The 13,709-nt window shown below is 41.1% G+C and overlaps 1 protein-coding gene across 6 annotated transcripts in view; it reads left to right on the top strand.

Annotated features, from left to right (window-relative positions):
* The window catches only part of oxr1a (oxidation resistance 1a), a 148,071-nt gene extending 134,738 nt beyond the window's left edge, over nucleotides 1-13,333 (top strand). For 5 of the 6 annotated variants that reach the window (XM_030071768.1, XM_030071765.1, XM_030071767.1 and 2 more), the window contains 7 exons: nucleotides 1,550-1,715; nucleotides 5,410-5,490; nucleotides 7,362-7,487; nucleotides 9,050-9,202; nucleotides 9,371-9,466; nucleotides 10,516-10,589; nucleotides 11,208-13,333. In XM_030071768.1, coding sequence (XP_029927628.1) covers nucleotides 1,550-1,715; nucleotides 5,410-5,490; nucleotides 7,362-7,487; nucleotides 9,050-9,202; nucleotides 9,371-9,466; nucleotides 10,516-10,589; nucleotides 11,208-11,343 — 832 coding nt within the window. In that variant the 3' untranslated portion in view covers nucleotides 11,344-13,333. Of the gene's footprint in view, nucleotides 1-1,549; nucleotides 1,716-3,134; nucleotides 3,605-5,409; nucleotides 5,491-7,361; nucleotides 7,488-9,049; nucleotides 9,203-9,370; nucleotides 9,467-10,515; nucleotides 10,590-11,207 lie in introns of those variants that run through there. The other variant, XM_030071769.1, reaches the window with a different exon arrangement.
* The last annotated feature ends 376 nt before the right edge of the window (nucleotides 13,334-13,709 follow it).

The following is a 13,709-nucleotide window of genomic DNA, read 5'->3' as shown; positions in this document are numbered from 1 at the left end:
TCCCAGTTGGATTTCAGCTTAGTCTGGATGCAAAGTTGCCAAGTCAGCGGTATTCATAATTAGGTTATCACTCTTCAAATTGGAAGGAGGCATATTACAAGAAAATATGTACTTGGACACAAACTGTGTACAGTGTTTATCTAATGAATTAATCCCAATTGCGTCAATAGCTTAATTTGGTAAGTGACTTTTCTGGGAAAACCATTTTGTTTGAGGCAAAACTCAAATTGATTTGACAAGGCCGAGTCATCAGTTTCTGGCTCGGACACAGTGGTGTCTCTCTTCAGAGACAGGGGGAGAAAGGCACGGAAAGAAAATAGGGAGAATCAAAGAAGTAAATTTGATCAGATGGGTTGTTTTGACAAACCCTGAGCTGCACAAGGCTTCCTCTGTTTTCAGTGCATGTTGCTTGTGAAGGAGAGACTAGTCTTTTTACTTACTTTACTCCGTATGTTGTATATGTCTAACTTCTTCAGGCGCCCAACAACGTGACACATGGTGCTTGTCAGGCTTGATAATTCCATTTGAATGAAACAAACAAGCATGACCTTTTTGTTAGTCATGATACCACTAGTGCTGTTTGCATTGTGTATGCAGTGATTTTAGGGTAGTGAGTGCAGTGATGATACAAAAGTCCCTCACACTCCAGTATTGAACATAAACTGCACAAGTCTTGCAATTGTCATCTTCCTTTTCACAGTGTTGTTGTTTTCATCCATATGTTGCCTAGCTACAGCACTTTCCATTCGGAAAAATTGGCTGTGTATACCTGCTACTCTTGGGAATAATAGTCCAGGGACTTGGCAAATTCAGTGCCCATTGAAAAAGAGAAAACCCATGCATGTTCCTACTCATTATTTTTAACTTCTCTTTCTGAGCACCTGCAGCAGACAAAGATGTGTGGGAGAGCCGATCATAAGCTGTTCAGGCTCACAGCCCAGTGGCATCCTACTCCTTGTCTTCAGAAACTGGTAGACTCTCTGTGGCTTGACCTAGATGGGAGGCGACCCGCATGATGTGTGTAAAGTGTCTTGACAATAGTGTGGGAAAGCACAGAGGGCCTTAAATGCATCATATATAGCCATGATCCTGAGTATCTGTCAACAGACTGAATCTGCCGGAGCTGTTCCATGTTGAACAGAGATAGCAGTTGTATCTGTTTTATGCAAACTTAGTTCCTTATTTTCTCCCAGCAATTCATGTATGCACCCATGCATTATTGGGTTTATACCCCTACAATAACAAAGTAAGGCAAGTGTGTGGCATTTGGTCCCACTTGTGTTATCATTATCATGCAATATTCCATAATGTGGTAACATATAATCCACTTACAGAAATGACATTATAGTTGTCCCATGGCTGGTCATTGGAAAGGGTAGGAAGGGCACAAAAATAATGATACTTTTGAGCAGGTAACATAAGTCCTTTAGGCTGTTTGAGAGACTTTGAATGATGGACAGGTGATGATTTCTGCTGTATATATCCACAGTATCTAGCTGTTTGGAATGACACCGCTTCATTCACAGTTTTACCTCACCTCTTCCCTCAGGTCAGACCACCTGTATGTTTTCTTCATCCAGTGGAGCCCTGACATGTACGGTGAGGGGGTGAGGGGGGTGGACCGAGAGCCGGGGTTCATGGTTGTTAAGAAGAATGAGGAGTCAGAAACAGCGGAGGATGTGCCCATCACTGACATAAATGTGAAGGAATGGGAGGTAAGGTTTATCTAACTAAAACTGCTCATTTTTTTGTATGTGTTTTTTTTAAGTGCACTTTTTGTGTTGAGCCAGCCACACAGACATGGATTAACTTTAGCACTCGGCTGTGGAATAATCCATACCTGTGAAACCAGAATCTGTTGTTTTCTGATGTATTGATATGTGTAGTATGAAACGATTTACTTGTGCAGTGTTAACTTGTTGTCAGTTCATTTGTTTTCATGACTGTATGCAGTGTAAATGCTGCTGCTGCTGCTTTTTAATTCTACCATCAGATTTTTTTAGTTGTAGATGGCAAACTTCAGTTGTTTTAGTATACTTTTTATATTTTATGTGTATGTATCATTGCATTTCTTGATTTGATGGTCACATTTTGTGTGAATATTGTGTCACAATTATTGTGTAATTTGTGTCATTGTTTACTTTGCTTGGAAATGCGCTACTCTCACACAACTTCCAACCAAAGTGTTTTGCATGTTTGTGTAATTTGTTTCCTCTTTCAAGTCAGTGTATTATAGTGGCATCACATTTTGTGTGCGTATCATTGCTGTTGGTCAAGCCATTAGCAAATTATTTTGCAGGATGGCTAAACAGGCTGAAAGCATAATTATGAGCTGCACAACATATGGACAGAATGATCAACACTGATAAACCAAACTGTTTCTTTTTTCTTTTTTCTTCTGTGAGTTCCCCAAAACCTGTATCAGCATTTTCTGGAATTTGGGCACAATTTGTCTCTTCCAAGTCAGTCAAAGTAGTTTCCAAAGGTGGGAAAAAGTGAAGCATGGACATGGATTGTTCAGCTAAATATACACTTCTGCCAGTGTTGGATAATGCACAGTGTACAGGGGGCATGGATTTTAGTTAAATGAGTTTGTTCACAAGCTCACAGGGAGCTGAATGGAAAGGATTCATTGTATGAATGAAGAAACTGATACCGTGCAAGCAGTGGCCTGAATTTAAATTTTAATGTAAATGAATGATGTAGGAAACAAAGTGGACTGATTTGTTTGCCTTGGGACTCGGGGTTACATGATCCATTACATTTGAATAAGTAAATAGCAACCTGCTGCTGTGCTTTGACCTATGGCCAGACAACATTTTAAACACTTAGATGTACTGCAGTGGAATATTTTATAGAGCTTAAGCCAGAAAATATGTGTGGTGTTTAGTTGTGCTTTGTTTTTGTTTTATTAATTAGATTATGTGGGGGGAAATGGCACTGGGAAGCAAGTTTACATTTAATAACAGAATTCATAGCCTTTTAAAAACATTTTCTCAAACAAGGAAATGTTCACAGTAAGTGAAATATTGGTAGCACACCACATGGAAATAGTGTTGTGTTGGAACTGTGAAAGTGAAAAGATGTTTTTTTTTGTTGCGTTTTTTTTCCCCCCATTATTATGTTACATGGCAAAATTGCATTAAGAAGCAAAATGAAGTTTCATAGCAGAATTCACTGACTTAAAAACACTTTCTCAAACAGTGAAGTGGTCAGTGTCGGTGAACTACTGATATCCCAGCGCTGGGGAAAATAGTGCTGCTGTGCCTTTAAATCCCACCGGTGAAGGGACGGGCTCATTCCTTCTCAGCCAATCGGGAGCCGCCCTCTCTCCTTCCCCGTGTTGTCATTGGCTTTTAACGATGTCTCACCGATGTCACACAAATCATACGGTGAGGAGACCCCGCTGGAGAGAGGCTTTCTATTTTAGTCAAGCGGGCTGCCCATCCAGTTATCAACTCCATCCACTTGTCTCGGGGCGACACTGGGATTGCTTCCAGGCTCTGTAATGTGACTTTCGGGCTTTACCTCGCCCAGGAAGCAAGACATGTTTTCTAGAAGGGTGAAGGATCCAGAAAAACAGCTGACCCCTAAGTATACTTATGTATGTTGTGGTTTCTTCTCCATGTTCAACGTTGTGTGGTCATAACTACTGCTGTTGTTAGCAGGCTAAGCTAGCTAGCTCGCAAGCTAACTAGCCTGCTAGCCTTTTAGCCGGTCCGGTCCTGTGTGATGGCTGATGTTGGGACAAAGTGGCCAGTGTGTTGTCACATATTTTGGCATGGAGGCAGCTTGCATCTGTTGTCAGACGTCCTACACTATTCAGTCTGGATGGCTGTGGCTTTTGTAGGCTGTTTTGAAAGTTTGAAGAGCTTAGAGGCAGTCGCTAGATGCAGTGCATAAGACAGAGCCAGCTGTGTGCCTAACCTTACCTGTCGTGTTTCCACATCCTATTTGATTTAGTGGGCATCATTGTGCTTGCACACCTTAAATTGCTGTTTTCTAGTCAGCTCTAATGAATGATATAGTATTTAGCTCATTGATCATATATTCCAGGCAAATAGTATCCTTTTTCATGACAATGCTGAAAAACATTTGATTCATTGGAGGAAGCGTCCTTCTGCAACACACCCAGGTCAGAAAGCTAACTTGAGGTTCCCTTACCCATTTTCAGGGGACAAATGTACTAAAGTACCTTCAGCTTTAAGGTGAAGTGAGGCACAGATGCATTTTTTATGAGGACTGTAGTTTACCCTCTCTGCTGCATTATTGAGAGCTGTAAAGAGGCAGCTTGTTTCCAAAAAAGTTACTTACACCAATACCAACAAGGCGAGAAAACATTTATTCAGCTGTGGTGATATTAAAAGATTACCACAGATTACCACATCTGTGCCTAGAGAGTGTTTCTAAATTCCCTTCTGCAAGACTAAAGCTTTTATGGTTGTGTGTGTGTGTGTGTGTGTGTGTGTGTGTGTGTGTGTGTGTGTGTGTGTGTGTGTATGTGTGCATTCACTCTACATCAGGCCTTAGACATGTATCCTGGGTAGAGTAAGTCTTCAGGGACACTTGGCAGATTAAAACATGCCCACGTCTGTTTAGTAGGCGAACTTGAACAGCAGCTTTCTTAGTGGAGTATGTAGCGTGGCGTACACCTTTGTTGGAACATAACCATGGTTATGTTATTGGGTCGTATTTTGTTCTGTCTGGGTTGTAGTATTGTGGGGTATTTCTCCTCACACACAGGGAGTAGTTTAAGGTCATTGCAACTGGCATGATTTGTATTGTATGAGTCACACTTGGCGTTAGACTAATTATTTACTATGTGATCCAGTGCCAAAATGTTGTGAGTCTTAGTGAGTATTCGTGCTACTTTTGATCTAATAATACTTTGCTGTTGTGCTCGGCTGAATGAAAGATGGTTTAATATTTCCAAGGTGTGAACTCAACAACATTGATTTTTTTTCTTTTTCTTTTTTTTTTTTGAGTGTAACCTTGGATTAGATTCTCAGTCAAAAGGCTTAAAATCAACTTCTTAGTGAGGCCGAATCCAATGATGGCAAGGATAAACATATTACACAAACATGCAAAATGCATAGGTGCTCTCAAATGCCCCCCTCCTTGTGTGTGACTACAGTCTTTACTTGTTGATATATGGGCATCATGCCAGCTCCTTTGTTAACAGCTTAAAAGATGGCATGGGCCCAGTCTCCATCCTTGGATAAACTTTATCTTAGTTTGGGGCTCTTAAACGTGTCAAGTTGACAACAAGTTTGCTCCTAGATGTGCAGTCCCACTGCACATCTTATGGCCTTGCGTCACTCTGCTGTTCACCCATCCTTTTCCCCCCCAAGGCCGGCGACAGAATCGGCAGAGTTTATTTTCCTCCTGTCCCTGTCTCTGTACTACCAGGTAGTGTCTCTGACTGAGTACCATCGTCGGATCGATGCACTAAACAGTGAAGATCTACGCTCGCTCTGCAAACGACTCCAGGTGCCCTGATCAGCCCTGTCTGTCCCCTCTCTTCTGCTCTGGCAAGCCCTGGTGCCGCCAGAACCAACATCGTCTCCCTTAGGCTCCATACTGTAGGCTTCAGCAGCTAGCTACTGTTGTGTGAAAACCTCAAAACTAGATTTCATGTTGCTTAAATAGTAGTTTATGGGTTGAGTGGGTTTTACAACTACAGAGCCCATGAAACCTATTGAGAACTCTTTGCTTATGCTAAAAAAAAATTATAGGCATCTGCCTGAAAACAGCTCGTTCTATCAGTTTGTTGCAGAAAAGTTTAGTTTTTTTTTTTTGTTTTTTTTTTTTTTTTGAGTGGTGAGGCTTTCACGTGACAGGAGCCTTATCTTCATTTGGCAGGCTGTATTTTTTAGAACCCCTGTCATGACGTGTTAAGTGCTTTGACCCACAGGAGCAGTCTGGTTATTAACTAGGCATGGCTATTCATTTTGGCTACAGGCAAATAGAGTTTCTTTGCAAACATGTGTTCCTGTTGGAAAATAATGTTTTTTAGGGGGACTTAGAATAATTCTGTCAACACTTGGCTTTGAAAAACAGTCTTTCTTTGGTGCTCAAATGTGCTGTAGATGAAAGTTGCGCAGGAGACGGTCAGAGACAGGACTGAAGGAGAGAAGAGGGTGTGTGGGTGAGAAAGCTGAAGTAGACTCCACTGACAGGGTGAATGATAGTTTTCTGAGGACAATACAGGTAGGCCCTAATTCAATGAGGACTGTAACACGAGAGCATCCCAGCCACCAGTGGTGAAGCACTCCACAATCGGCTCCTGTTATGTAGCAAGATAAACAGCCCAAACAGTCCACTGGCCAGAGGAAATCTCAAACACTGGAGTGCAAATTATTCATTGGGTTGGTTTTCCTATTCACTTTGCATTCTGCTCTGCCAGAGAGTGACCTACCCACTGCACCAGCTCTGCCAAACCCACAGAACTTGAATGGAGTAGAACAGTCATGGAACTGTTTGCCATGGGCATTTGGCTATTTTAGAACAAAATGGCATTTGTGGTTAATTGCTACAGTGACAACGTGTGCATAGGACAGTAAAATGTGGGACATTCTTTTGATCGCTGAAAAGATATTCTATGCTGTGGGTGCTTGCTGAAAGTAATAAAAAAAAACATCGTTAATTGTTAATACCAACTTGAATATGGAGGTTAGTCCACTGCAACAGTCACTGTTCTTTGCAGTTTCAACAGTTCACATAAATACGGCCACCGCTCCTACCATCCTCCTGTGTTGTTTTGATTTGGAAAGCTCATTCTACCCCAGTTCAAGTTCTGTGGCCAAACCAAACATAGTCATCTGGCATTGGAGAGTGGTCTGAAAATATCTAGCTGTCATCATCAAATTCTAGCATTGTCAGTGCGTTGCAAGCATAGGCTGCTTTTATGTTTTGGGCTAGAAAACTGATGGCTCCCAAACCCACAGACTATGAAGTGGCTTTTTTTGTTGTTGTTGTTGCTTAGGTTAGACTTTTGGTAAGAAAAATCCCTATCCCTGGTAACCTGCTGACTCTAAAATGAGGCAATTGCTTCATTTTATCAGTGTCGTTCCACCTCTATCCTAGACCTGATCCCTTTAACCAATTCTGCTATGTAGAATTTTGTTATTAGCTGCTACTGCACATAAATATTAGGCTAGATCTCATTTTGTTTCTAGCTTGGTAATGGTTACTGCTTTAGATAGCCTCACCAGTCTAACCTTCTGTAGCCAGCAATAAAATTGTGAATCAGTGATAGAAGAAGTAATTTAGACAATCAAACATCAATCTTTCCTGGGAGCTTAAGTGAAGTTTCTTGTCCTAAATGTATGGATTCCCCTGACAGTTGTTTTTGTTTGTAGATCACCACCAAGGAGGAGGTGAACTCCAAACATGGCACATCCATCAAGACAGAACTGGAAGCGGAGACATTCAAACCGAACCTCAGCGAACCCAGTGACCTTCTGCAGGCAGACCAGATAGAAAAGGTAGAACCTGCTGCACAAACCTCTTTTGATCCAGCACTACATACACAGCTGTGTGAATGACATTTGTACATGTCTTGCACATGCAGGTGGCCAAATACATGTCATGTGGTAGCTGGCCAGCTATATAAGCAAACATGCACAGATGGAAGACTTACTCAATTTAAGGGCACTGGCGTCCATTTTACTTGCAAATTTGTTTTACATGAAACAAACTAAGTTGGTCAGCCACAGTTCAAGGTCCTACTATTCTTGAATGGTGAACTCAGTGAATGAATGTATTCAGTGCTGTAATTATGATTACAAGTCTGCCCAACATGTGCTTCTTATTGGATAAATGCTGATGTGATGAGCATGTGAGTAGATTAATGCATTCAGCAAGCGAAAACACCGCCCTGTGTTATTCTGCGGACAAAATGCCCAACTCGGGATGATTTGATGAGACTTCTCAAACAGGCACAGAAATCAATAAAGTACTGTTAGAGGGATGTGCTCTGCAGGATTAGATGAGACGGTATTTATGTTTGGAAAAAAGAACTTTGACTTACTACATAGTTAAGTTTAGAAAGTTTAGTTTGTGAGCAATTGTAGAGTCACACCAGAAAAAAAGCATATCTATTTAAAGGGAAAGACATGAATCACTCAGTTATGACACATTTTTACCTACCAAGCATTACATAATGCTTACAAAAAGACAGCTGAATAGTGCAATAATAAACAAGCACTCAACAATACAATAAACAGAGACATTCAGTTGCTGGATAGTTGGGATATCATAATGCTTGTGTTGCACATTCAGGTGGCAAGCTTCGGGCCGTGGACAGACTGCAGAGTATGCTCCTCGACAAAATCTGTAATACAGCTGCAAATTTTAATGGAAGTTTCCAATGTCATTAGTCTTTCATGTTTGACTGGTGGTGAATAATTGCAGTCAGAACTGATATGCATGCACAGAGACTCTACATGAGTGACTGCTGGCATATTGATCCATGCATTGGCTGTATGCTGCTTGTCTTGTCACCCTGAGGAGCAGTCTCGGGGCTCGGGTCCAGTGCTCAGTAGTTTGGAGGGGAGCTGAGATTGGGTCCATCTACTCTTGGCATTGTTTCCAGCGCTCTCAGTCCATGACTGATTCCGCTGAACCAACGAGAAAAGACACAAGCACTGAAGGACTGATGTCTAGAATGAATTGGGGAGCGAGCTGAATGTAAAGGCCGAGGTTAAGTTCAAGGAGTGTAATACATACGTTTGCCCAAAGCATACAATTTAAAAAGAAATTGACAGTGTCCGTCATGAAGCATGCACATGAGCATCTTTGTCTATTTTATCTCCCTTCTGTCTGTCAGTAGCAGTGTAGCAGTCTCTCGGGGAGAACAAGACCTTTCTTTCTCTCTTGAGACGGCTTTGGGTGTTTGGGGCCATTTATTCTTCTTTAAACGCTAGATGATGTTAAAAGGTCACCACAGACGTAATTGAGCATTGATGGCTGTGGCCTTTCTGCATTTCATTTTCCATCTCCCATTTTTTTTGCCTGCCTTCCTCCTTTTATATTATTTTTCCTCCAGCTTGCTAAGAATCTCCCACCACGGACCATTGGGTACCCATGGACATTGGCCTTTGGCACGTCAAAGCACGGCATGAGCATTAAGACACTCTACAGAGCCATGCAAGGCCAGGACACCCCAGTGCTCATGGTTATCAAGGACAGTGATGGCCAGGTACGATTCAGATTCTACAGAAATACCTTTCCTGAGACCATAAGGGCATAAGGGCCCTCCTTAAGCCATGGATTTCATTGACCTTAATAAGTTTCTGAGAGGTTTTGTTGCCCCATAATGACCCAGTGTCCGAAGAATGTAGCATTCAGTTGTGCTGTGTTCCTCCAGGTGTTCGGTGCGCTGGCATCTGAGCCCTTTAAAGTCAGCGATGGCTTTTATGGCACAGGAGAGACCTTCCTCTTCACCTTCAATCCAGAGTTTGAGGTACGCTGCCTTCCTCAATGTGAAGATGCTAGTCCCATGAAAATGAGAATTTTACAGTTTATTTAAGTTTATATTATAGATTCCCATTTTAGGCTGTCAGGGTCCATTTTCCCAGGTCTATATTTAATTTGTTTAATTAGTTTGTGTTTTTTTACACTGTAAATACACCAATTCCAATTTATGGTCTTTGTCAGTACATCTATGTGTAGTTCGTACAGAGGGCATACAACAGCAGCAATGATATATGTGTGACTGCTTTAAATTACTTTTATCGGTGAATCTAATCCTCGGCCAAAACACTTCAAATACGAGGAAATTAGAGCCCACACACACATACTCATACACACACAAATCATTCCCACATAGCACTACTGCTTTTGATTGGACAAGGAGAGTTTGAAAGAAACTGCACAGGGGAAACTACACATACTTCTCAAGACATATGGTTGCTTGAATCATGAATTATTTACACAAACATAAATTACTGTCCATCACAGCTCATGCATAGCGTAACATCTTAATGTAAAAGCTATGAATGCATAGTCACATAATGACCTTGAGGCTAATAACGCTGACACTCATACCCCCCTAATACATGGTAGCATTATATTTAAATGTCTTTATTTTGAGCACCTAGATATTTCTTTTCTCTCATATGAGGTATCTCACATCTGAGAAAAAAGACAGTGTTGATCTGTTTTTGTTTTTTTCCAAACCCAAATCCATTTGCTTTATTCCACATTTTGCTGACATCTGAGAGAATGTTTACAGGTATAATGCTGTCTGCTGATTAGTCCATCCCTTGCTCCCTCACTTCATTGATTTTGGGTCTCTCATTTGGCTCTAACAGAATTTTAGGGCGTCATTTCAGGATGATCTACGGCCCTGTTGTAGCAAATGAGTGCATTACATGAGCACCGCTGCTGGCTCGTATTGGAGACACACTTGACAGGATAAAGAGAATAGGATGGACAATGAGAATATGTCAACAATGACTGAGCATGTTATGAAATCTAATCTCCCACTATGCACTCTATTGTCTCCACCAGGTGTACAAATGGACAGGTGACAACATGTTCTTCATCAAAGGAGATATGGACTCCTTAGCTTTTGGTGGAGGAAGGTGAGCACTCATTGCTTTTGAATTATATCCGACTGAAATCCAGTGGTTGGAGCATTTAACCTCTAATCAGATTATCATCTTCCTTAAGTGAATCTGATGATATAGTGAGATATTCAAGTTTGGTAATATGATATAAATTTTCTATCCTGGATTTTTTTTCCATCGGCAATATTCTTAAGTATTTTCTGGTGGCATTCCTCCTGAGTGTAAGAGGCCCTGCATTTAAAGGCCATATACTTTCTATTTGACCAGTATGTTTTGTGTAAAAGATCTTGCAATAAAAGCATTTTTAAAAAATAATTTCTGATAAATTATTTAGATTAATTGAAGTTTGGAAGAATAAGGTGCATTTAGCAAACATTAAAATGTATCCCAAATTATTTTTAGGCTTTTTTTCTTACTTAAACACTGTAATTTGTGTGAAGTGACCAGATGTGTAAATTCAGATGTCCTGGAAGTGGAAGACACCCTGAATAAAATGAAGATGTTGATAGTATAAACATATTAAAAAAGGGTTCAATCATGTTAGAGTAGCCCAAAATGGGTCGAAAATGTGTGTACCTGGGGCTATGGTGTGTAGCCTCCTGATTTAGAGTGTGTGTTTTTCTTCCCTTGTAGCGGCGAGTTTGGCCTGTGGCTGGATGGAGACCTTTACCATGGCAGGAGTCACTCCTGTAAAACATTTGGGAACCCCATGCTCTCCAAAAAGGAGGATTTCTATGTGCAGGACATAGAGATCTGGTCTTTTGAATAACAAAACACCACACCACAGGGGAAACACGAATCCTGAAAAGACAGAGGAGTTATCCTCCTTAGAACAATGGCAACGTCCCAAACCTAACTGCACATCACCAGGGCTCCCCAGGCCGGAGGCCAGCTATCGGATGCTTGTTGTGCATTACTACTGCAGTTGTTACGGAGCTTTTTTTTTTTTTTCTTATTTTCTTTTTCTTTGTGAAAAATTACCCTTGTGTGTATCTTGTTACAGCCTTGTGCAGCGTCTTTGCAGAGTAGGGGGAGTGTGTAAAGCAGTGAAAATCAGGGTTAAAAGATGATGGTGTTAGAGGGATGATGAGAGGGAAGCACGTATGGAGAGACGGTGAAGGGACCGCTACGCTTTGGAGAAGGAAGGACCATCGGAGCTGCTCTCACCTGAGACGTGGTGAAGATGATGGCGGCTGAGGTTTGGGACTGCCGTGAGAAGAGCGCTGCCCTACTAGTCCAGATTGTGTATCTGAACTTTGCAGTAACTCAAGGAGTGCCCACAAACCCTCACTGACCCCCCCCCAAGACCTTTGTCCAGTCAGTCGGATGTTACTCACTGCGTGTGCTGTCAGCCTTGATGGAGAGAGACCCAGTGTGAGGAAACAAACAAACAAGCAACAAAAAAAAGAAAGAAATCAAGCTAACGAAACAAAACCTAAACACATTCCATTACTCGTGGTGGTGGAGTGTCGAAACAAAAGCATTGGTTCTGATTTTTGGTAGAACACCTAAATCCAAAGTGCATCAGCAGCAGGATATGATGACACTTAACTCGGAGCAGATGGGTTATTCGGGGGGTTGGGTTCTTTCTAACAGTACATCTTGGGTTATCTTCTGAGGCTAAACTATAGAGTATTGTGTATTGTAGTCCTCCTGTTGTTCACTGTCATAGCACACCATCTCAAAGCACATAGCTATAATCAGATTACCCATCGTCGTAATGTTCTGTTCAGTGGGTGTACGTGTGAGTCCAGCTAACACCAGCTCCTCTGTCAGGTGGCTGGCTGTACTGTTCGTAGACAGTAACGTGTTGCAATAGATTTGTGGAATATGCAAATTACTGTCCTGTGACCTCAGATAACGAAGGTCGCGGCTCTTTTGCCGCTACCTGTTGCTCTTTCAAGAGAGAAACTTGTAAAGCTTTTACGTCTTGATACACAATTGCTTTTCTGGGTATAATTTGAAAAGCCTGAGACGTGGTTAACTGTTTTACATGCATATATGACAATTATATATTGGTATATATGATTATATATGGATTTATATAATCATATATATATTGCTGTTAAGTGTGACAGTGATCTACTTGTGCTGATATTTCAGCTGTTACAAATATATTGTATATTACCCTGTAAATTAATGTTAAAATAGTAGATTTGTTCCTATATATATATATAAATACATATACTATATAAATATATATAAATATATATATATAAAGTGTGGATTGGTGGGTTGCTTCTAGCACTTTAATCTGGTGTAAAAGCGTCAAGGCCAGGTTCTTAGATTTATTAGCAGTAGCTGTACAGTACTTTTTTTGTTTAGAACATAAAGATGTTAACCGTTAGTAGAAAGCTTGCTGCTACCAATATCAATAAGGGTTTACCCTAATGCTCTGTGTGTCTGAAACGGAGGATTACTTTAAGGGAAGGGAAGGGGTGCTGAATGTGGATACATCTAACGCAGGGTGTGGTGTCTCTCCTCATGTGGCTGTCTGGTGAGTCTCGGCCAGGTAGGTATGGAAGCAGACTAACTTCTGACAGGCAGATGGAGAGTGAAGGAAGGTGTGTACAGTACATAGCCCTCCCCAAGCAGCTTTCTCCCCCCCTTTCTGGTCTTCCACACCAGTATTTGTGTCCTTGTGGAGAGTCACAAAGAATAATATGGATAATTCTTCCAATTATTTCAACAGAATACCATGTATCAGTGATGTATAAATAACAATAAAGCTGAATAAATTGTTGTAACCTGGGATATGACTGAGTTTGTGATGCCTCTGCTTATTTTCTTTTTTTAATATAATATAATAACAGCGGTAACACACTGATAAATTAATTTTGGTAAATAAACAAAGATTTAACTTCTAGTTGAGATGAACTGCATTTGAGTCCAGGTGTTGCTGGGAAAGCAGTCAATCAACTTTTAAACACTGTCCCAAGGCACTCACTTTACTGTCCTGTGTGTCACACCCCACCTATTTGATAGCAAAGGTTAATGAACCATAAAAAGTATGCCTCTCCTGCTCCCATGGCTGACGTGACATTTAGGTGCAGTATAAGATTAATGTAGGATAATATTGCCATGCAGGGACTGGCATAAAGAAGGACGTTTATTGCCTCAGCAATGAAGCTGCAG

The sequence above is a fragment of the Myripristis murdjan genome, chromosome 16 (assembly GCF_902150065.1).
Source record: "Myripristis murdjan chromosome 16, fMyrMur1.1, whole genome shotgun sequence".
Taxonomy (NCBI): Eukaryota; Metazoa; Chordata; class Actinopteri; order Holocentriformes; family Holocentridae; genus Myripristis; species Myripristis murdjan.
The sequence above is the reverse complement of the archived record's forward strand: the minus strand, read 5'-3'. Positions and strand labels throughout refer to the sequence as shown.